Raw genomic sequence first — 25,264 nt, forward strand, 5'->3', positions numbered from 1 at the left:
AGTGCCAGTTGTAGCAAGGTCCCACCGGCGAGCAACAGCAGCCCCGCGCACAGGGCTCGCAGCAGCAACAGCGCGGCATGGGCCGGTCGCAACCGCCGGGGCACCGCGCGAACGTTCCGATGTTGAAGTTGCGATAGCAACCGAATTGATACGGCATTCTTATTTAATATTTACTTCTCTTGAATTCATGAAAGTGAGGAGGAATGAAAATAGTATTATTTTTTATATTTTTATGTAATTTTATTTATCATACAAAATTTTCTTAGGACATTTACACGATTTTGACAGTTTTTTTTATAATGATTGAGAGCATTTTGACAATGAAATAAATCAAGAAGTTTCAAAATTGTTAACGGCCAGTGTAAGGTTCTTTCTTAAAAACGTATTCTTCCATCATGAGACGCCAAGCATGGTACTGCTTTCTCCCACGTAGCCGTAGATAAATTAAAGATTTCGATCTGCTTAAAATTAATAAAAAAAATCCTTAATACAATTAATGTCAATAAACTTAACATTCTTTTATAACCTCTTTTTTCCTCAATAATTAAAAATGAAATGAAGAATTCGAAAAACAATTTAAATACATTTTCAAAAATTAGTCACATTACAGAACGACACATCGTGTCTCACATTGTTTTTATATAAAAATTATTTTAAAAATCTAAAAAACATTAACTTCGCAAGTTCACCTCTGATGAGATAAAATGCCTGTTTACTACGGAGGTTTTGCGGGCGGTCCGCATGGGGGCGGGTACTGCCTATACTCCACGTGTAACCCTAGCATGAACGGCTGCGGCCCTGGCTGCAAGCTGCCTGGCCCCTGCTGCTAGCTCTCCTATTGAACTGAGGTAAACACAAAATACTATTTATATAGGTACATAGTATAAAAAGATTTATCAAGGATCATCTGGTCAAAGAAACGCTGGTCCAAAGGGTGGTGGCGATTGCCTATTTGTTCGGCACTGAACTTTTTAGCTAATTATGGATGCTATAGTTTGGAGGATTTTCTAATATATCCAAGTCGTTCAAGAAGCCAGCGAACATAATCCAAGGGTCTGCCCGTTTATCCCCTTATTATTTTAAACGCCTCGTTTAATGTTTAATATTTTCTAGATATCAAGATGAAAGTAAACTGTAGGGGCGCTGACACAAGCGGCGCTGACAGACCTTCGTAACTCATTCTGTTCACAATTTCCTGATCTTGTTTCATACAATAATGAATAAAGTAATCTAACTATAATGATTTTTTTTTTCAAATATTTACATCAACAAGCATTCAATGCCATGTTACGCAATCCCATCATGGCTGGGCCTATAAGGCGGAATTAGGCCGGGACTCCACCAAAGCGGAGACGAGACGAGCGGAGAGATGTTTTATAGTGTGTTAAAACATCTCTCCGCTCAGCTTCAGTGGAGATCGCTGTGCGGAGATGTGTATAATATTTGTATGGCGCGATAGAAGCGGAGATGTGAGCTGTGCACACCACACACATCTCGCTTTGTTGGAGTCCCCCGAGCTGAAAAACATCTCTTCACACAGCACACCGCTTTGGTGGAGTCCCGACCTACCTAAACTTGGCACAATCCGTAGATTGTATTGCGTGCAGGTTTCGTCAAAATTATGCATATGAAATTGGCCATCGCGGGTGGCAGCTAGTGAGGTACTAGCCAGTCACTCGCGACTCTGGAAAGTAGGAAAGCTCGTAACTTGTGCATCTGTGCATCAAGATCCGTGAGAAATCATCCGTCTACTTTCGATTTCGAACCCCTAACACTCCAGCCATGTGGATGATCCTAACATCCAGTAGAGAATAGTGAGGGCAAATACAGCATACTACTTATTTACAACCCGTGAATGCTAAGGACAAAGTCAATGAAAAGCAATATTTGTAAAAGTTTTAGCTTTTATTTTCAATTCCATACATCTGATTATCAACGGTTTGAACGAGAAATTCACTGTTCGACGCCACAAAAGATGCCACTAGTCGCCGAAGCTCGAGTGTGCCGTCGCCCCAACGATTGGGAGGGGCGACCGGCTCTTCGGTGGCCATGACCTCAGCAACAACGATAGTATCCACAGCACGGCGCGCAGCACGGCGTGCAGCAAGGTGAGCAGCACGGCGAGCAGCAAGGAGAGCAGCAAGGATAGCAAGGCATCTTTTGCACCTTATGTAGTCTTCAGCAAAACTTCCGAAGAAACCGTACTTTACTGTGCTTAATTTATTGTATTTTATATGAGAGGTATAAGAAATGATTTATTTTACTTAAATAGCTTATTGTTGAAGGTTTGAGGTTTGATTTTTGTATGCCCATTCTAGTGACTCGCTTTATTAAGAAACCTCGGTATAAGCTGAGGCGTTCCATTCACAGAACATTTCGAAAATTCAATTTCACTAAATTTTCTTTCGAAATAATTAAGTTTGTACAAAAGAGTTTGATTATTTTTTCTTCTATAAAAACTCCGTGATAGATATTTTAATTATCTAATGTAAAGTTAAATGTAATGTTTTTATAACTTATAAAAAGTAATAACAACAACCTTGACGAGCGAAGAGAGCCCTATACAATCCTGCAAAGTTTACATTTTTGTGGCACACTTTACTAAGAAACTTATACTCTTTCATATTTGGGCTTTGGTACAGTAATTTCAAATTATTTCTAGTTGTGTTATACATCCACTTGAATAAAATTAGTCCCACGGTTAATAAAAATGTTTAAATGGAAATGTAAAAAGTTGTTTGCAAAAAGTGGTATATAAGTAATTACTAGTATCTATTGCATGAAACTGACATAGGCAGCATGTTTGTTCCTAAAGCGAAAATTTACATTATCTGTTGGCGCGCGAAAAAAAAAGAATGCGACGTAGGGCTGCCAGTCATTAATTTGTAAATCCTAAAAACGACCACACTAAGTTAACTCCTTAACTGCCGAACTTGAGTCGTTATATGATTTGTTTTCATACTGAGGCCGCGTTGCGTACACATTAAGTTGAATCGTCGACGCTAGTCGTCTGTTCAGAACAGGCATAGCGACTACATATCAACTGAATAGATTTATTTTGCCATCGAAAATTGCAGCGACTTTTCTCAGCAAGATTCTGTCAAACATGTTACGAGAAACTGATTTTCAAAATCGCCGGATTGCAAAGATTTACGTTGCCTTATTTACGAAAGGCCTAAGTTTGTACTAAGTGACCAGTCAAGTCAAAAGTAAGTAGCTATTTTGGGTAAAACATATACATATAATATTTGTTTTGTAGTTTCGGAGATCAATAATCACGGCAACTATCTTTCAAGTGTATTTCTTGCGTTTTCTTTATACGATTTTATCGTTAAAACAAATTGAATTTAATTCTATAGTTTAAGTAGGTAAATAGGAGGTGAGTAGGAAAATAGAAGGAAAGCGATTTATATATTTATTAACTTAGGAGGTAATCCATTATACCGGAAGAATAACAAAAAGACACAATCATACCAATCAGTGACCTTTTTTCACGGAAGTGTCACCCCTAACGCAGGTAGTGGACCCAATTTTCTGTATCGTTGCCGCGAGGTGGCGGTGGGCAGGGGTTCACCGATTTCACGGAACATGCAATCAAAGTGGGAACGCTCGCTATTTCCGGTCACTTTATTAGGTTAGATCACGCACCGTGTGCAGAAACGATTCCTAAAACTGCGCCCGTGTCGGCCCGAGCATTTCCTTTGGGCTGGTTCCTATTACCTATTATGTTGGAATCGCATTACATTTAAATTGCTTGTAATTAACTTGTCAGTCATAATTTGTATTATGTAATTACGTACCTACATGCTACAAGCTTACTAGAACTTAGTAATTGTACCTAACATTTTTGAGGTGCTAAAAACATTATTATCAGTATTATCAGTGTATGTAACTTGGAACTAGAAAATATTTTCTTTGTCGTAGAAATTGTAAAACCAATCTTGTAATAAACTGACAGCTGGGTCGATGCAGATGTCAGTTGTAGCAGGAATTGGATCTGGCAGGAATAGCACACACAATAAAAGCTTGGCAGTAGTCGTAGTTTGGAGAATCCATCATTTGATTCCCAAGCCCCCTCTGATTCCGAGAAGCGCCGCCAGCTGCCGCGGGCTCGAACCCGGACCCGTGTCAAACTGATGTCGCCAACAAAAACAGTGTTCACAACTGTCAGCGCTATTGAATACAAAAAAAAAAAATAAACTTAGGGTGTACAGTAGCAGTGAAATGTTGATTTATTACTTTTAACCGACTGATTCAGGAGGGTAAAATTATCACGCGCATGTTTTTATGTACAAGTGATCATAAACGAACTCAGAGCGTCCTACCTAATTTGCAAAACAATTTGCTCAATGGCTAAGGAACGCATAGAAGACAAACTGGGAAAAAACATACTGTGAATAATTTTACCAACAGCTACAAAGGAAAAAGAAAATTGTTAAAAAGTGATTGCAAAATCGTATATTGAAAAATATTGGTTTAGAAGTCATTTACAATCTAGACACTAACTTAGTATAAGAGTCCGAAATGCTAGAAATCTATAATCTATCTATCAATATAAACTCCTGACGCCAAGCCATTCTTTTAATCCTTTTACTACAATCTGCTACATGTGTTGCGAATAAATTTAGTCGTAATCAATTTAATAATCGTTTATAGTTCCAAGATGGCGTGAAATTTGACATTTCTGTGAAGTTGTGATTCGGTGAAAACGCGTCCATGCTTATGTTTCTCGGTACTGAGTCAGCTGGCTACGGAGAACGGTCACGGACCTTATTAATATTGTTTGTCATTTTACTAACGAAGTTAGCACATTCTGCCAAGAAACAGAGGAACACAGCCTCAAACTCGTACTAGGAATTTCTAATTTCTATTCCTATGTAAAGGTATTGGTTTTACTTTACTTATAAAAGCGAATATTTAGATAGATGGATGTTTGTTTGAAGGTAGAACATAGTTTGGAAGAACACTTAGGCTACTTTTTAAGTTTTTTTAATTCCGCGCGGACGGAGTCGCGGGCGAAAGCTAGTAGTGAATATGCACGAAAATCATCTCAAATAATTTGAACTTTGAGTCGTGAATTGTCACGTATTTCATAAAAACGGTTCAAACGATTAATTTAAAAGGAATCGATAAGTGGAACTGTAACAAAATATATTAATCATCGAATTTCACGATACTTATTTGCACTGAGTCACGTATTGAGAGGGTTGAATTACTGCCTCTGACAAAAGTGATTTGCTTTTATATATTGATACAATTGATTTTTTAAATTAATATTTCGTAACAAAGTACATACGTGAAGTAAAAAAATCTATTAAGATACATCTTCTATCTATCTATATATATAAGAGAAATATAAAAGAAAGTCGTGTTAGTTACACTATTTATAACTCAAGAACGGCTGAATCGATTTGACTGAAAACTGGTGGGTAGGTAGCTTGGAACCAGGAAACGGACATAGGATAATTTTTACCCCATTTTCTACTTTTTATTCCGCGCGGACGGAGTCGCGGGTAAAAGCAAGTATTCAAATATAAACATTGTCTTGTTTTAATTTCTATTTCCTCTATCTTACTAATATTATAAATGTGAAAGTTTAGATGGAATGTTGGATGGACGTTTGTTTGTTTGATGGTATATCCGGCACGGCTCAACGAATCTTAATGAAATTTGGCGGGCAAAAGCTAGTTAGTCATAGTTCTGATTCTTTAGGCTAATTACAACGGTCGAGCGCGCTTGGAATGGAATGTCGGTTGCATTCAAATTTCTCAGTAAAATTGCCCATAAAATATAAGTTTGAGAAGTTCGTGGTAATACGGCTCATTCTTATTTTCGACGTTGTAACGACAAAATTGAACCGGACTCTGTTTTAGTCACCGATAGTCCGAAATACTTGCAAAAATTCCTGTACGCAAAAGATTATTTATTACAGTGACTACTACATAGTATATATATATATATATACTATGTAGTAGTGTATATATATATATATACATATATATATATATATATATATATATATATATATATATATATATATATATATATGTGTGTATATATATAATGTATGTATGTATATATATATAGAGACATTAAATATAACAATTATTGCATCTCTTCGCCCTGTTCGTTTTTATCAGACTCGTTCAACACATCCTTTGCATGTTCTTTGTAATTGCATACAAAGTACATGTATTGTATTATTAAATTCTCAGAAAACAAATAACATCCTTTTAAACGATTTCTATGTAATTTTAATAATGTAAACATCCGATATAGACACGTTTACAGCGTAGCGAAATCAAAACAACAACGCGAAAGACATAAACTCTTATAAAAATAATTGCTTTTTTAAAAATTGCGTTTGTCAGTTTGACATATATCATCAATAGGTTCCGAGCCATAGAATTCTTTCATACAATTATTTTCGCTTTTTTATAGTATAGATAACAGATCGAAGTTAAATTTCTAGTGTCTGACTAGAGTAATATGTTTTTTAAACTAAGAGTTTTCAATATTCCGCTATATTCTCCGCAAACAAAACGCAAATAATTACAATATCTTAAGAAACTGGAACATTTATAGACTTTTCAAATATTGTACTCAAAATTTTGGAATGAATCCAAACTATTCGAAATGTTCTCAGAATCGATGTTGTAATTAAAATATATTTATGTTTGAAGATTGTAATAATATTATAATGTTGGTTGTTTTATATTAGTTTTCATAATAAGTATCATAGTAGTGTTCATGTTTTCCCTTAAAAATGCTGTCATTACAAAATTATAGATAACGTCTACCTAAAAATACACCTTATCATTTTGAATAGCAATTTATCAATTACGACAAATAATTTACTATTTTAGGTTTGTGGGCGTTGCTATATCCGGAATAATTGGAATATAATGACCGTTTCGAACAAGCAATATCATTAATTCCAGGGAAATCGGCCGGTCACTGGAAACCGACGAGCGGGCATATTTGTTGATAGAGTTAATTAATTTCCTTTTATGCAACGCGGCGGAAAAAATCAGTCAGTTAACGTAATGTTGTAACGACATTTCCATGAATTTGAATTACCTAATGCTCACTCGCGACTTTGACTAAAAACAACAGAGTAACAAAACTGACAGCAATTTTGTGATAGAAAACCCAAGGCAGTTTCATTGGGGCTTAGATTTATAAAAATAATTCCTTTACTATGTAATGTCCATGTAAAGTGCTGGATTACTAAACAAGGGTTTCTGAGACCAAAATCTCAGTTTAAAACATATTGTTATCTTTGTTTTGTCAAAGATCTCAGAACTACACGGTTAAATTAACTGACATATAATACTTCTGTGAAAAATTTTACAAACTAGCGGTCGTCCGCAACTGCGTCGGGACAGAAAACAGCCTAAAACATGACCGCATGCATCAACTACCTTCCGTAAAGTTCTGTCAAAATCGGTCTAACCGTTCCGGAGATAACCCGGAACAAACGCGGCCTTGAGGATAGACATACAAACATTTTTAAAATTGCATTTTTAGTATATTAAATACAATATGAGTACGAAATATGTTTTTTTATTGATATTACACACAGACACTACAACTTTATTAATATGCGTAGATAAGTTCCCAATTGCTTATTCAAGATTTACTTGTACTTTGTGAAACAGGCTCTATGTTTAATAAAACACATTGAAATTGTTTTTATAAATTCTTTATAAACTTAACATAGTATCACGTTAAGTTAGTGATCGCGTCATTCATGTCATCTTCCTCGGCTGGAAACAAATTAATCAATTATATTAATAGTTTACGACATCAAACGATAAGTCTGTTACAATACACAATGAATAAATTCAAAATGGCCGCCACTATAAATTATCAGCTGATATATTTTGACTATTAGAACATTATGATAAACATAATTATTAAAATCTCTCGAAATATTAATAACTAGCTTTTACCCGCGACTCCGTCCGCGCGGAATAAAAAATAGAAAACGGGGTAAAAATGATCCTATGTCCGTTTCCTGGTTCTAAGCTACCTGCCCACCAATTTTCAGTCAAATCGATTCAGCCGTTCTTGAGTTATAAATAGTGTAACTAACACGACTTTCTTTTATATATATAGATTAAAAAAAAATAAACTTATTTTTTTTTTCAATAATAGTTGATTTTTTATATATTTAATTATTTACATAGATTTACGTACCAGTGTCATTCTGCTCCTCTCTAGCACTTAACACTTGCTGTAAAAGCGAAGCCTTTATCTTGAAGTCGTGTGCGATGCCCAATGAAAAGTATTGTTGATAATCAACCTAACAAAAAAAAGTATGGGTGGATTATGTGAAAGATGATATGCGTAAGAAGGGGGTAAATTTAGATATGACGGCAGATAGAGATGTATGGAGGAGTAGTACATACTGTGCTGACCCTACATAGGGATAAAGGCAGGTTGATGATGATGATCTGTATGATAACCGTTGCATTAACTGTACAATCAGCGTGCAGGGTAAAGTAATTTATTGTTTTTTATTGCTTTTACCTTTTTTTAATTATAATTGTAATTTAAATTTGAAATTTTTAATGTAATTTTAATCTGATTTTAATTTCATACCGATTATCGTTTTTTTTTTTAATTGTATACAGTTTTAATATTTTATTTTATCTAATTTTTAACCTAGATATAGTAATAATATAGTGATATTAGATTTAAGATTTAATGTAAGTTTACAATAAATAAAGTAATAAGTATAAACCCGCACCCCAGGTCCCTACGAGATGGCGGCAAAGCGCCGCCCAAAAAAAATGTACAAATAGGGAGTCTCTTAGTGTAGCTTTATGATTAAATATGGGATATCTAATATAGTCTGTTAAACATTATATTAGTAATATAAAACAGGATAATTCTGCGTTTAATGAATATTTCTGAACTTTGATTGCCAATTTCTAAATTTCCATTACACTCTTATTTTCCACCATAAAAACGTATTTGGCGTTATATGGCGTAGGGTGACAGCTCAGGGACGCTAGATAGAAAGGCTGCCACTGTTCTACGAATTACAGTCACATATAACCTCACCCTAAAAGCATGGTAAAAAGGGGGGCAACTTAGAAATCCAACCCAGGACGCTAGTCTGCTACTGAAACCTTAGCTTTGTTGGCGAGTATTGTCGCATGCTTGTTGAACTGCTCAGCTTCAAGTACAAGGCGCGGCACAAGGCGGCTGTCACGACCACGCCTCGCCCCTTGCTGCTGCTGCACCTGCTCCAAATACGTGATGAGGCAGTCCATCACTGATGATAGACGTTTGCCTGATATCTTCAGGAGACGGTCCAATCTGGAATTAAATTTAATTCATATACTAGAGTCTAGAGCAGTGATTGTCAAACTTATTTCTTTCACCGCCCCCTCTGAAAATCAATTATATTTCAGAGCCCCCTAATTTTATTCAGCCCTAAAACTTAAAAACCACAATTTCATTACTTTAATTAATTTCAACGCCCCCCATTTTTTGGGCCCCTTATCGCCCCCTCCTAGGTTTCAAACGTCACCTTGGGGGCGTTATTGCCCACTTTGGGAAACACTGGTCTAGATGTTGGAAATAAAAGATGTACTGTACAGAAAACTCTATATGTGCTAGTTTGTTACTCTGCTCGTGTTACGTAAAAAAAGATGTGCAGGGATATGAAGGGAAACGCACTAAAAGATATTAAGCTCCGACACAGTGGGATCGCCCTGAAGAGAAAATTAAACAATATATTGTTAGAACAAGAAGTAATTCTTCACACATCTTTGTTATTAATGTTTTGTACAGTACAGTTTACATTTAAGCTACATAGTAATCATTGTTTTCTTCTTTTAGTCTTTTTTAAATTGTATATTGATAAAGGTGCGACACCTACAAACTAAGAAAGTGTTGTAGCGAGTCTACATATATTATTGTATACATATTATAAAAAAAAAAAAAATTCAGTGTAGCAAATATATTTATGGAGGGAAGGAGTGAGAGGAGAAATAGAATTATTTTTTATGGGACTGACATGTTCATAAGAATCAAAGTCCCTAAAAAAAACAAAAAAAAAGAAAGATATAAAGAGACAGAGAGCTGTAGCTAGTCAATTGCTACATACCTAAGTGCGATAGCTAGCTCAGGCTGTATATGTCGTACTAGTGTGGCTAGCAATGCGTACAGACGCACGCAGACTGCGAGCACGCGGTCGCAGCCCGCAGCAGAAGTGCGCATGCGCGCCACTCCCCCCGCCCACACCGACAACTGACATAACTGTACCACAACGCACTTGTACACCTCCTTCACCTCTGAAAATATAACACGAGACAAAGTTAACTGTTATTTTCTCATTGTCAAAATATATTGTCATATCTCTTTCAAAAATACGAAAATAGCATTATTTTTTGTATCAATTTTTTATTTTATATGAAAAGGTGGCAAACGAGCAGTCACCTGAATTAGCCGAAACAGCGAGGCGACCGTTGCCCATGGACATCTGCAAATCCTTTAATCAACGGAGAAGGGGACGCACAGAAAGAGGATATTTCCCCCTCCTCTGCAAAATCCACTTCCCCTTTCCATCCTTTTCTAATAATTAAAAATTGTGAAGGGGAAGAGGACTAAAATTAGGCCTCCGGTACCACACTCATCAGACTGTACGCGGAATTGCTTCCACTTCACGTCTGTCTTCTGTGTGGTTGTGGTATTTCACTGAGCGTGGACAATTCGTGCAACTGATGTTGTTGCTGACGACTACCACTATTGTACGGTTTTGACAATAAAAAGGATTTGGAATAAATTGCCTGGCGTCAGTTTTTCCGTCAAAGTACGATGTGGTAGCCTTCAAGAGTAGTGTGAATAGGCATTTACAAAGCTAGCTCGTACCATCTTTAGACCTCATCATCCATCACCTCATAAAAAAAGAAGGTAGGATTGTGGTCAAGCGCTAGCTTTTTCAATATATAAAAAAAAATTGTAACTACAAGAAATTAACTTAAAATGAAAAGGCGAGCAAGGGTAGATATTGGTGAAATTTCAAAAGAATCGAGCATTTCAAATGATAATATATAATAACAAGAAGTTCATTTATCTATGTAATTTATTTTTTTATTTATTTTATTTATTAGGTCCTTACATATGAAATTGGCGTTTTTCGTACTGGCCACTTTAATCACGAATTTCTCCTCTTTGGTAAGGAATTCCAAATTCAAATTTGTACAGCTATAGACTCATGTATTTGTGGTTCGATGACCGTCATTCATTTGTTTTTTTTCTTCTGTTTTTTTCTGTTTGCGTCACTCATTTTACAAAATGGAAAACTTAAAATATCGCATTATTTACGAGTACGAGTTCCGCCGTGGCACTAGTGCTGCGGAAACGACTCGAAGGGTGAATGATGTGTATGGCGGTCGTGTGGCAAAAGAAAACACAGTGCGTTTTTGGTTCCAACGTTTTCGTTCTGGAAATTTCGATCTGCAGAACAAGCCCCGTGGACGGCCTGAGACTCAAGTTGATAATGAAGAGTTGAAGGCTATTGTGGAAGCGGATCCATCGCAAACCACGTCCGAGTTAGCTGCATGCTGCGATGTTAGTGATAAAACTGTTTTAATTCACTTGAAGCAAATTGGGAAGATTAAAAAGCTTGAAAGGTGGGTACCTCACGAATTGACTGAAGCAAACCGGCAAACGCGCGTCGACTGTTGCGTTACATTACTAAACCGGCACAATAATGAAGGTATTTTAAACCGAATCATTACCTGTGATGAAAAATGGGTTCTTTACGATAATCGGAAGCGCTCAGCGCAATGGTTGGATCCTGTCCAGCCAGCCAAATCCTGCCCCAAGCGAAAATTAACCCCAAAAAAGTTACTTGTAAGCGTTTGGTGGATTAGTGCCGGTATTGTTAATTACAGTTTTCTCAAATCTGGCCAGACTATTACGGCTGATGTCTATTGTCAGCAATTGCAAACCATGATGGAAAAGCTAGCGGCTAAACAACCTAGGCTGGTCAATCGCTCCACGCCACTGCTGCTTCACGACAACGCTAGACCACACACTGCGCAACAGACGGCTACTAAATTAGAAGAGCTTCAATTGGAAAGTCTAAGACATCCTCCGTACTCCCCGGACCTTGCTCCAACAGATTACCATTTTTTTCGAAATTTGGATAACTTCTTGCAAGGGAAAAAATTCAACTTCGATGGGGCAGTCCAAATCGCCTTCAAAGATTTTATTGATTCCCGTCCGACTGGTTTTTTTAGTAAAGGGATCAATGAACTACCTATGAGATGGCAAAAGTGCATAGAAAATAATGGTTCATACTTTGATTAATTAAATATATTATATTAAAAAATATTCGACTTTTTGTTCCTCCCATACAAAACGCCAATTTCATATGTAAGGACCTAATATTTCGTGTAACATTAGGTAACACATATTGGAAAAAAATAACAAAAATATTACATTAATTTTAGGAATAATATTACACCCGCATAAGTAATGTGTATTAATAACTTTGTATAATGTTAAATGGTGTAATTTTTAATACATTTTACTTAACATTCTGTTCACAAAATGGCTTTTTATTAGATAAATTACCTTTTTCAATCCTCGTATGATGAGATGGCGCAGCAGTGTCCAGCGCGCTCGCCAGATCACGAGCACGGGTCAGAAGATGTTCCACGGACTTGAACCTATAGCCGAGGTGAGCGCACACGTGGTTCAGAGCAATGTGTCCCGTACGAGAGTCTATACTTGGAAATATTTCAGAATCTTCCACATCCGATGAGTCTTCTTCCTATTGCAAATAGTGACTGAGTTGGCACGTCAAACAGAAGAGTACTCTTGACTCGAAGGTGCCAACTTAAATGCAAGGTTATTATAAACTTGCTTTTTCCCGCGACTCCGTCCGCGCGGAATAAAAAAAAAAAGAAAACGGGGTAAAAATTATCCTATGTCCTATTCCTGGTTCTAAGCTACCTGCTCACCAATTTTCAGTCAAATCGATTCAGCCGTTCTTGAGTTATAAATAGTGTAACTAACACCACTTTTTGACTATATATATAGATGTGAATATTTAGATGGATGGATGGATGTTTTTGAAGATATCTCCAGAACAACTCAACGTATCTCGATGAAATTTGGCATAGATGTATAGCATTCTGGAAGAACACATAGGCTAATTATTATTTTTTGTAATTCCGCGAGGACGGAGTCGCGGGCGACAACTAGTACAACATACTTTTAGAAATAATTTAACATGTAATAGCTCTATCTCTTTCTCATCCCTTATTACTCTGTATCATCTGTCTCACTCATACATTGTGATGGTTGTATCAATATTAAAAAAAGCTTAAAGTACTGACATCAATCCTGCCAAGTGCAGTAGCAAGCTTCTCCAGCAGGTCGTCCAGCAGCTGCGCCTCATGCTGCTCCCGGCAGGCTGCGGCCAGCAGCGGCACCAGCAGCTGCAACCAGTCCTGCTTGCTGCGCCGTACGTACTCCTCCAACTTTATTATCACCTGTAAACACAAAACAGCTGGAAAAATCATCTACAGTAAGGTGTGTTCTCATTGTATAATAATGTTGCCAACTCATTCTCTTTAAAGAATATATAAATTACTAGCTGTCGCCCGCGACTCCGTCCGCGTGCAGTTAATAAGCTTATGACACGTTCGTAGATTTACCATAGCAGCGCCATCTATTGATTACTTACTCAACCCAGTAGAAAGGTATCGACATCTGTTAGAATCATTTGGAGTTAACAGATAATTGTGACTGTCAAATAATAACAGACAAATAATTAGCAATAAATTAAAATTGCGACTATAATTTGAGATTTAAACTATCCTATCTCTCAAGTTGGATCGAACTGCACATGGTGTGCGAATTTTATTATAATCGGTTAAGTGGTTTAGGAGTCCATTGAGGACAAACATTGTGACACGAGATTTATATATATTAAGAAGATGTGTTATTACTAACTCGACTCATCTCCGGGCTGGGTTGTAATGGTGTCTCCAGCAGTAACGTGGCTAGCTGGCACAAAGCTGACAAGATCTTCTTTCCAGTCGCATCTGCGTCTTCTGTGCCTTCTACCTCGAGATGTGCAAGCGCAGTATGTATGTGCTCTAATATGTTTGCTATACTAGCTGCCACTGTAGTATCTGTCAGTCCCGCTATAATTTAAAATTATTTAGACACCTTTTCCACTAACTATAATGCTGCCAGTCGCGATCGAATCAGTGGAAATCTATATATATAAAAGAAAGTCGTGTTAGTTACACTATTTATAACTCAAGAACGGCTGAATCGATTTGACTGAAAATTGGTGGGCAGGTAGCTTAGAAACAGGAAACGGACATAGGATAGTTTTTACCCCGTTTTCTATTTTTTTCCGCGCGGACGGAGTTGGGGTAAAAGCTAGTGTATATAAAGTAAAATTTAACTTACTGATATACGGCACGAGAGATTCTAATTTTAGGGAGTAGTTACTTGACAATATAAAGCTCAGACAACTTTTGAATACATCCAAACAACCTAGCGCTGTTTGCTCATCGAAGTTGCACAAGTCTTCAAATCTGGAAAAAAAATGGTACACAAATTCAACCTTATTTGTTATTAATTGTAGAATTACTAATATAACCTGTAAAAAGCTATCGCTCGCCATTCCTTCCACAAGAAATTAAAAAAAAAACTTAAAAAGTAACCTATGTGTTCTTCCAAACTATGTTCTACATCTTTGACAAATTTCATCAAGATTCATTGATCTGAAGATAACTTCTAACAAACATCCATCCATCCATTTAAACTTTCGCATTTATAATCATCATCATCATCAGCTCACTATACGTCCCCACCGAGGGGCTCGGAGCCTACCCCAAGTTAGGGACTAGGTCATAGTCAACTATAGCCAAGTGCGGGTTGACTTCACACATATCATTGAATTTCTTCTCAGATATGTGCAGGTTACATCACAATGTTTTCCTTCAGCGTAAGAACGTCGGATAAATGTACATATATGTAAATCGAAAATCGACCTGCAGATTGCAAGTCAAGTGCTCAACCCCTGAGCCACCGACGCTCTCTGAACGCATTTATAATACAATGTATTAATAAGATGTGTTATTTATTTAATTTATCGTTGGTTTTGCTACCAAAATTCCTATATAAAACATATAGTCATCCCTCTCAATATCTTTAACAAAGCAGAGACATATTTTAAACAGAGATTTTAGTCACGAAAACTAACAATTATTCATCCATCCATCCATTGCGAGACACATGGTGAATCTAATGACACCTTAACACACCTGATAACACATCTTCTGTATAATAAAGCTGCTATTTTAACGAGATGTGTCAGCGCGTGTCGCGTGTGTCCGCACTCTGCCACCGCGGCCATGACACCGCGCAGTGCCCACTGGTGGAAGTCTCGCCTTGCCCGGATCTGGTTGCGCTGCTCCACTGATGACCACGGAACCTCCTCACTGCAACACATAAATGATGAGAAGAGGAAGTCAATTTTGACTGAGTAGGGGACGCAAGGAAAGGGATTCTCTCCGTCGATTAAAATGGGCAATGAATCTGCAATTGCAGATATATATGAGTAGTATTTGCTTTACTATTTTGCGAGAATTCAGATGTACGCTTGGTCGTTTGCCTTATATAATATATGAAAAACCATACATACTATTGTTTGTATATTGGTTTATTATAACATATAAAATCATTTAATATGATATCTTTATAGATAGATAAATAGATTTTACTAATTCAGTCCTATTCTATAAAATTCAGGGGTAAAATTAGAATTAAATGACATCTCGCTCTTTGAAAGACTAAAATCAATAAATTTTGAACTTTTTACTTATCCTTTTTTTTTTATTTAACAGAACTAAATATCGAAAACATAATCAATTGCTTAAAGAACGATTAAATAATCTATGCTTTTTATTTTGTACAAAATAATTAAAATTTACGTATCGATTTCAAAGTTCAAATATATTAGATGTGAAATAATTCATTTATTGTATACTAGCTTTTACCCGCGACTCCGTCCGCGCGGAATAAAAAAAATGCACACAAGATAAAAAAAGTTACTATGTCCATCTCCTAGTTCTAAGCTACCTGCCCACCAATTTTCAGCTAAATCAGTTCGACCGATCTTGAGTTATAAATAGTGTAACTAACACGACTTTCTTTTATATATATAAGATTTGGATAATATGGTATCTATATTTAGGTATCTATAAAAAATATATAATTACCTGTACAACAAGATGAGAATCCTTAAACAAAACTTAAGATCCCATAAACAGGGTAAAGGTTTGAATGGTCCCGTTCGGTCTTTCACCATGTTTGACAATTTCATAACACCTTTGCCTTTATCCTTCTGTGTTTTCTGACTTTTCTGAGATTTTGCAGTTTCTCCTGTTTCGTTGAGTAGTGACTTAGTATTCTTTTTACCTTGTTTCGATGGTGTCTGAAATGTAAAAAAAAATAGACCATAATCTAAAATTAAATAAGACATTTTTATTTCTGTCTTTATTGAACTAAACATATCTTATGGTATTTTGATGTGAAACATCTATAGGATCACTTGTAAACCGAATTGTTGGCGTGGCGACGCTTGCCGTGGCGACGGGTCGCCATGCTATACTGAGGTATACATATATATATATATATATATATATTATCATTATTTATTATTATTAATATTTATTATTATCATTATTTTCATTATTATTATTATTATTTATTTAATTATAATATTCAATATTTTATGCATATTACTTGTACACACACGATGTTTCACATCTGTCAGGCGTCCCATGACGGCTCACAAGTTTTTTTATTTTTTTTTTTATTTTAGGTTTATAGTATAGCGTAATTTTTATGTTTCATTGAGGAACATGACAAAGATGACACCATGTGATATATACCTTCGTTTGATCCATCAGTTCACTGCAAGCTTTGTATATCTTGTAGAGGTTGGTAGGTGCGCTCCTGCTGGCGGGAGTCCACTGCATCACGAGATGAGCCGCCAGCGCCTCGTGACATTGCAGCACTTGTTGCACCTTGATGCACTTCGCTTTCGATTCCGGTGTTAAATCTGACAAACCTGGATCCTCCTGGATATAGAAAAATTTCCAAATTTCCAATTTATTAATTATACATTTTTTTTTTAATTTTTAAAGTAAAATAAGGTAAATAGATTTCTAAAATGGTGCTAATTTTCTCATTGGATAAATTTGCATAATAAACTTATGGTTATTTATTATAACTTTTACCCACGACTCCGTCCCCGCGGAATAAAAAAAATGCACACAAGATAAAAAAGTTCCCATGTCCGTCTCCTAGTTCTAAGCTACCTCCCCATCAATTTTCAGCTAAATCAGTTCGACCTATCTTGAGTTATAAATAGTGTAACTAACACGACTTTCTTTTATATATATAGATGTAGGATTACCATATTAATATTAGCAATATTATCAGAAGAGCACAATTTGTCCATGACAATGTTCAGTTTGCTCTTCAGATGTGCGCTGGCGGTCTCCAGCTCTGGGCTGGACAGGATGTCCTCCAGGTCCTCCTCCACCGGCTGCAGGAACTGCGCCACCAGGTACAACAGTCGGGAGATCGGTTCCTGGAATGATAAAACAAAAATATAATTATACATTTTATTCCTTTTTAAAACGGTCATCCGGTAAAAGATCAAATATGTTTGACATATATGCATAGACTATACCTCGTTATTAATATGTCCCGCTCGATTCTCTAATCTATATTTTTTCTATCTTGTACTTAACTAAAAAGGCAAAGGTCTTGGTGGCCATAATGCCACATTTTTGGCAGAATGTTTAATTCTACACTCAACACTATTCAACAAACCTGTCAAATACGTAAAGTTTGAGCCGCTAGGTGCTGCTCAATATTACATGCAAACATTCTAATTATTATTGGTCATATTTAAATATCGTGATTACATAGATAAATAATTTTCAAATAATTACTCTGAGACAGATAATCATCATCATCATCATCAGCTCACTATACGTCCCCACTGAGGGGCTCGAAGCCTACCCCAAGTTAGGAGTGACTAGGACATAGTCAACCACGCTGGCCAAGTGCGGGTTGACTTCACACATATCATTGAATTTCTTCTCCGATATGTGCAGGTTATATCACGATGTTTTCCTTCACCGTAAGAACGTCGGATAAATGTACATATGTAAATCGAAAAACATATTGGTACATGGCCGGATTCGAACCCAGGACCTGCAGATTGCAAGTCAAGTGCTTAACCCCTGAGCCACCGACGTTCTATAGACAGATAATGGTTTTCACAAAATATTAAATATTCAGATTGCTCATTTAACCCCTTACAATAAAATGTATGAAAATAATTTATGTATTAGAACACATACAGTGAGTACAGCGGAGGTAGATGTAATTTGTATACAATCATCAAGCAGTATCACTGCACCGTCTTCATCTTCAGGCAGGAACTGGTTCAGATGCTCATAGAGTAGTTCCAATACAGCTTCATGAAGCGCTGGCTTATCCTTCACACATTCGTATAACTCTGCAAAATATAAAAATAATGAAAAAAAAATCAATAAACCAGACTGAGTAATACAAAATAATAAACACCGACTCGAATGCCGACTTTACTTTCATACGAAAAAATGTCGTATCTACGTGAAATGAAACTTGTTTTTTTTAAAGAAATTTTGATGAAAATCCTGGTGGGGCGAAAATACAAGTAAAATTAATGACTATACTCGTACTAACCTGTGTAAAACAACTGTTTAACGTTCGCATCTTGCACTAGACAGCGGCGAAGTATTGACACCACTTCCATACACATCGCCTCGTTACGTACACGTGACGTCACACTATCACATAACAAAGAAGTATAAATAACACGAAAAAGAAAACACCCTAATTACACCCAAATCGACCCCCTAGGGACAATTCCAAGAAAATAGAATAATTTTACAAAAATTGTGGCATTAGGGCGTCGCCTGACGATGATCTAGCCTAGATCTAGGAGAAGGGACAGGTAGAAATTCCAAATATTGGAAGAAATTGACATGTAGTTTTTGAGTTATCTATGTGGATCTATAAGATTTGTAAATCTTACTAATTTTATAAATGCGAATATTTAGATGGATGGATGGATGTTTGTTTGTTTTAAGATATCTCCGGAACGACTCGACGGATCTTGATGAAATTTGGCACAGATGTAGAACATAGTCTGAAAGAACACATAGGCTACTTATTATTTTATTTTTTTTATACCGAGCGAACAGCGTCACGGGCGACAGCTAGTGTCTTAATATTTCGATTTTGTTTTTATATTTATTTGTTGTTTTTTCGATTCTGCAGGGAGGGGGGCAGCTTCTCCCATTGCACCTCCCATTCACGCCCATGATTGTGATAAGTGTACTTACGCTCCGTTCTGCGTGGCGTGCACGTCGACAGTGAGCTGGGTGAGGTAGGACTGAACACTGAACTGGTCTCCAAAACCCTGGCTGGTGGGCAGTGCGCCTGACAGCTTGATATGTCGCAGTACCGTCAGGAAGCCGCACACCGACAGGCAGCGGTGCAGCGAGTCCCTGTACATTACAGCTATTGACTAATGACTACTCCGATGTAAACTATCGTAACCCACAATTTCCTTTTTTTTTCTCTACTCTGTACAATATTAAAAACGACATTATATATTAAAGCAATTGTCACATCAGTGTTAATTTTGTTATAATTGTCATAGAGTGTCATTTTACTCTAGACTGCTCAAGATATTATCTACTGATTTTTTGTTCCCCGATCCTTGGTAAAGTAACTTGGTTCATACCTTGCGTATAATCCCTTGCGGCAGATCATCACCAGAGCATCTCTAACCCTGGTGCTGAAGGCGAGCAGCGGGTGTACGGCGGCCAGCACCAGCGCAGCGCTCTCGTACTCAGCGTCCGCCGGCTGACAGTTCTCAAGGATCAGGTTCACCTGAGTGCAAGGTTCCACCGACACCGGAGTCAATTTGCATAGTATATAGAAACATTCTGTAAATAAACATACATAGCTTTAGTAAGTGTAATTTCGCTAATTTCAGAAAATTCACATCGAATTTGAGAAATTGCTTTCTTATTAGACAAAATCATTAATAAAAATGGCGATTTGACATCACTTAAGAGCATAGCAAAAGAGAAAAAATTAAGTGAGAGGAATTTTACAAACTAAAAATAGCTTAGGACTGTAACCGGCACTTAGACCAACTTGTTTCCCAACATGCTAAATCAAATACTTTATCCACGAGATATAGCTAACACATTCTTACCTGAATACTGTCTCTGGGTAACATCTCCACATAGTCTATCAGCGAGCTGACTCAGTATATGTCCAGTGGTAGCGGGCTGAGTCTTGCACAGACGGACCAGTATCAGCTTCCCATGCGACCACAGTACAGGCGCTACTGGCTTGAGACGAGACACACCAAGTAGAGAGAATGCCAAATTAATTAAACCCAGTACTGTCAACTCTCTGTGATTGGCACTGAAAATATAAATATATACTTTACTTACTAAAATTGTTTAAATGACAGAAGTATTAAAAACAATTCTGAATGATTTGAAATTTCTTCTACACACTAGCTATTGGTTGTTTTTTTTATATTACAAGGTGGCAAATGAGCAAGCGGCCACATGAATTCGCCGAAATGGCGAAGCGACCGCTGCCCTCCCTGCGTTGCCTACCCTCAATCGACGAAGGAGGAGACGCACAAAAAAAAAATTTAACCTTCCTATGCATCTCCTCCTCCATCAAATCTACCTCCCCTTCCCAGTCTTTCTTTAAAAGAAAAGGGGTGGAAAGGGAAAGAGGAACTAAAATTAGGCCTCCGGTACCACACTCATCAGACTGTACGCGGAATTACTTCCACTTCACGTCTGACTTCTGTGGTCGTGGTATTTCACCGGGCGATCCGACCAATTCGTGCAACTGATGTTGTTGCTGGCGTCTACCACTGTTGAAAGTAGGTAGGTATAGTAGTTTTCAGATATCTTGCCAGCTCTTAGTTGAATGCAATGGGAGATTACTGCTGAGCACGCGAATGTCCTTGGACCGCCAAGATATTCAAAAAGAATCATACTAATGGTTGAATGAATGATGAAATGGTGGTTTTTTACTATATAAGAACTACCTAAACTAAATTGACTTACCTTTCAGTGGTAAGTACTTTAAGCACACTGACTACATCTACATCAGGCGGCAGTACAGAGCGCACCCAAGCTGATTGCTTGCACCGTAACTCGTCCAGCGCACGCTGTTCTATTGCTGACTTTATTGCCTGCAAAGATAAATAAAAAAATAGGCAAATTAGCAAAATTATAAAGCAAGTTTTCATTGTTTTAAAGTATATAATAGTGGACCTTTGTTTTCTCAAATTTAATCTGATTATTAAAAAAATGAAATCGAAAAGTTTATTAGGACTTGTTAATCTTAGACACTATAAATAGTTTACTAAAAAAAAATATGCTGAATTTATAAGCACTTTAGAGGGCAAATATCATAAGTTATTGCATAGTATTACATTATGTTTGGAACAGAACAAATCAAAGTGCAAAGGCAGAATCAAATAAACAAAGAAAATGTTTAAAAACATAAAAAAGACTTACATCTAAGCATACTGATTTAAACTCAGCACCCTTATCTGACACAGCAAGAGCAATATCAACGAGGAAGGGAGCTCGCAACAGTTGAGTTTTTGGCCACGTCTTGATGTGTTTCTTTATGAGTTCATGCTCCGCAGTACCTTGTGTCATGTGATATATACATGTGGAGAGACAACTGCTTAATTCAGCTGGACTTAGCTGTGCTAAATTAGGATAAAGAAATAGTATTTGGAAATCTATATATATATATATATATATATATACTATAACTCATAGCAGCATATATATATATAAGAAAGTCGTGTTAGTTACACTATTTATAACTCAAGCCGCTTACACTATATATCGAGCCGCCCTATACCTGACAAACGGTTGAATCGATTTGACTGAAAATTGGTGGGCAGGTAGCTTAGAACCAGGAAACGGACATAGGATCATTTTTACCTCGTTTTCTATTTTTTATTCCACGCGGACGGAGTCGCGGGTAAAAGCTAGTTATCTATAATTTGTATATAACATTTTAATTTACAATATCAATAAAATTATTCATACTCTATTAGACTTTTTGTTTTATATTGAACTAGCTGTCGACCGCGACTCCGTCCGCGCGGAATTAAAAAAATAAATAATTAGTAGCCTATGTGTTCTTCCAGACTATGTTCTACATCTGTGCCAAAATTCATCAAGATCCGCTGAGCTGTTCCGGAGTTACTTCCAAACAAACATCCATCCATACATCAAAACATTTGCATTTATAATATTATTAAGATAAGCTAGGTCTTGACAACAATTCCACCTGATTTTAAGTGATGATGATCTAAAGATGGTACGCACTAGCTTAACTATCCTGATTGCCATACAAAGCCAAAAAATAATTTTACCTAAATCATCAATGTCCATAGTTGTAGATTCAGAATCCTGTGGCGGAGGCTCCAGTTTACTATAGAGATGTAAGTTAAAGTAATGACTTAATTGCGCCAGCACAATTTCTAAGTGATATAACTTGCACAGTCTGAAAGAAATAAACCTTTTTATATTGCTTAATAAAATATATTTTATAAATACACTATAACTTTCTTCAGTGACATTTATACAAAGTACTAGCTGTCGCCCGCGACTCCATCCGCGCGCAGTTAAAAAATGGGGGGGGGGGGTATGAAAAATAGATGTTGGCCGATTCTCAGACCTACTGAATATGCTCACAAAATTTCATGAGAATCGGTCAAGCCGTTTCGGAGGAGTATGGCAACGAAAACTGTGACACGAGAAATTTATATATTAGATTATCCCTTTCATTCTATCTGACAAAACCGACTTCAATATTTATTAATACAAGTGTGTCATTACAGTAGAAACATATAGTAATTGAAACAAAATCATACCTTACAAGTCTGTGAACCAGTGGTGGAAGTTCCGTAGGTGTTAACCCCATGATATGTGAACATATCTTATTTACTACTTGTTTATGATTATTTTTTGATAATTCCATATCTCTAAATTAAGAAATCAGAATAACTATTAAGATATTAAATAACCTCTATTTAAAAAATATTGTCATCCCTGTCATTATCCTTAACAAAACGGGGATAACAATATGTTTTATCCAATCCGGTAATAATAATGAAATTACTGCCCGAGCCGAGGCTCCTGAGAGAGCATTTGAGCCTAGTTTCTCTTAAACGAGGTTTAGGCTAAGCGCCATCTGCGCCCGGCCACCTCAAGCCCGGTAAAACTGTAAATGCCTCTTCAAAGGAAACAGTGACTACTTAGTCATAAAAAAAAATGTTTTAAACAGGGATTTTGGTCCCAGAAACCAATGGCTAATGAAAATTCTTCACAAATAACATGCTACTATTGATTTTTTATACTAACATGAACATAGCTGTAAGTTGTACTAGCTGATGATCCTTCCATTTGCACTGACACAGTGTGCGTATACACTGTTGTTTGTATTCAGCACCGGTCATATCAGTACCACAGTGGTTTACACTGTTGTAAGTAGCAATTGCATTCAAACGTTCCGGTAGGATATCCTTCCATCTAAAAACATTTTGTGGTCTCAATATGGCAATCCATCCATGAATGAAGAGTTACTAAATTTCTTAAATCACATAAGTGATGTAACTCTTTTCATTAGACGGGTTGATTTCTTATTTCAATAATGAGAGCAATGACAATGTTTTCGTACAAGTATTACAGCAACGGTAAACCATGATTAACATTTGGTAACTTCCAGTATACAGATTTAATAATGTTGCCACATATTGACGCTGGAAATCATAAACGCTGTAACCTTTGAAATCGAGAATATGTTTTTCACATGTTAATAATTTCAACCATTATCAAACGATAATGATTTTATTATAGGTTAGTACAAACTACACAACATTGCTAAATACCGCATGCTTGTAGGCGTATCAGCTCATTTGCATCAGCGCATTTGTGACGCTGTTATGTGATAATTTGATTGAAAACGTAATTAAACTCACATCATATTGGTATCACTGTCTTCAACAATAGATTGCACACAATCATCACACCATCTGACTAAATCTGTGACATTCTGTTTCAGTAGTTCCGGTAGCACTCTACTCATAATATCACTGCTATGAGTTAGGGAAATTGATTCTTTTCGCAGTGTATTAAGTACTACATCAATTATCTGTGAATATAGAAGTACATGTAAATATATTGACTAGAAACATCTTAGTTAGAATAGGAACCTTATTACCCTGCCCTTCAATGCATGAAGTCATTTTGCAGACAAGCTGTTAAAAAAGGTCATATAGCTGTTGAAAACACGATTCACATATCCTAAGCCTACAAGTGAGGTTTTAAATGTTATGTATGACTTATCATCTACATTTTTAGTGTAGTTTTAACTTAATAACTTCAACTTAATCGTAAATTGAACACTTTACTTACTTTAACTTTATTTGTACCCAAAGATGGTTCATCGGATATTCCATTTAATATACAATCTAGGAGGCCCGCCCCATCGGAATTTAAAATGCGCCGTGGTAGAAAACTGATAATCTGGTGAATAATTTTCACAAATTTAATGAAGTAATTATCCTTTACTTCAATTTTAACATTGCATTATTTCATACATACCTGATCAATTTTTAATTTACAATATTCTTGTAATTCTTCACGTTTGTTATTATTTTTGCCAAGTTCTATTATTTTAGCGAATGTTTTGCTTGCGTCCATTGTAAATCACAAAAATATAGAAACAATTGGTAGTGAAAACAAACTATACTTAATCAAGTAAATGAACTTTATATTATACAACTTTATAATGTACCCTACAAATATTACTTTTCATTTTTTGTAATTCTTGTTGCGTGTTTGGTTTATCGGTGTTTGGGTTTCGCCGCCAAAACAAATCGAAATGTCAAAACTTGATTTTTTTTTTTTTTTTTTTAATTTTATGACCTGGTAACATAGACCTTTAGGTCACATCTTATTTGGAAAGTGTTCATTACTTTGGAGTCACTACACTTCACTTCACTAAGATTCGTCGTTTAAATTGTTTGAATTGTATTTTTAATGTAGTTATAAATGGGTTTATATGTTGTTGGATC

General features: G+C 36.4%; 1 protein-coding gene across 1 annotated transcript; it reads right to left on the reverse strand.

Annotated features, from left to right (window-relative positions):
• Window positions 1-1,981: 1,981 nt before the first annotated feature.
• On the reverse strand, window positions 1,982-25,048 carry LOC106718015 (Fanconi anemia group I protein homolog). The gene is made up of 26 exons (XM_045679818.1): window positions 24,792-25,048; window positions 24,603-24,713; window positions 24,167-24,339; window positions 23,550-23,717; window positions 23,060-23,170; window positions 22,559-22,689; window positions 21,681-21,880; window positions 21,225-21,352; window positions 20,345-20,559; window positions 19,865-20,069; window positions 19,461-19,625; window positions 18,799-18,902; window positions 18,432-18,589; window positions 17,474-17,650; window positions 16,947-17,135; window positions 16,272-16,486; window positions 15,315-15,491; window positions 14,455-14,582; window positions 13,987-14,180; window positions 13,368-13,523; window positions 12,601-12,799; window positions 10,124-10,310; window positions 9,141-9,330; window positions 8,203-8,308; window positions 3,937-4,173; window positions 1,982-2,157 (listed from the first exon to the last, which is right to left on the reverse strand). Exons 1-26 carry the CDS (start codon window positions 24,888-24,890, stop codon window positions 1,982-1,984), a joined length of 4,299 nt encoding a protein of 1,432 aa, XP_045535774.1. The 5' UTR covers window positions 24,891-25,048.
• Window positions 25,049-25,264: the final 216 nt, after the last annotated feature.

This window comes from Papilio machaon, chromosome 10 (assembly GCF_912999745.1).
Source record: "Papilio machaon chromosome 10, ilPapMach1.1, whole genome shotgun sequence".
NCBI classification, from domain to species: domain Eukaryota; kingdom Metazoa; phylum Arthropoda; class Insecta; order Lepidoptera; family Papilionidae; genus Papilio; species Papilio machaon.

Excerpts from the sequence above, each read along its gene's own strand:
- LOC106718015 (XM_045679818.1), bottom strand. The coding sequence starts at position 24,890 with ATGGACGCAAGCAAAACATTCGCTAAAATAATAGAACTTGGCAAAAAT. Across the intron at positions 10,311-12,600 it reads TCATACGAGGATTGAAAAAG|AGGTGAAGGAGGTGTACAAG; the intron begins GTAATTTATCTA and ends TTATATTTTCAG. Across the intron at positions 8,309-9,140 it reads TACTCGCCAACAAAGCTAAG|GTTGATTATCAACAATACTT; the intron begins GTTTCAGTAGCA and ends TTTTTTTGTTAG.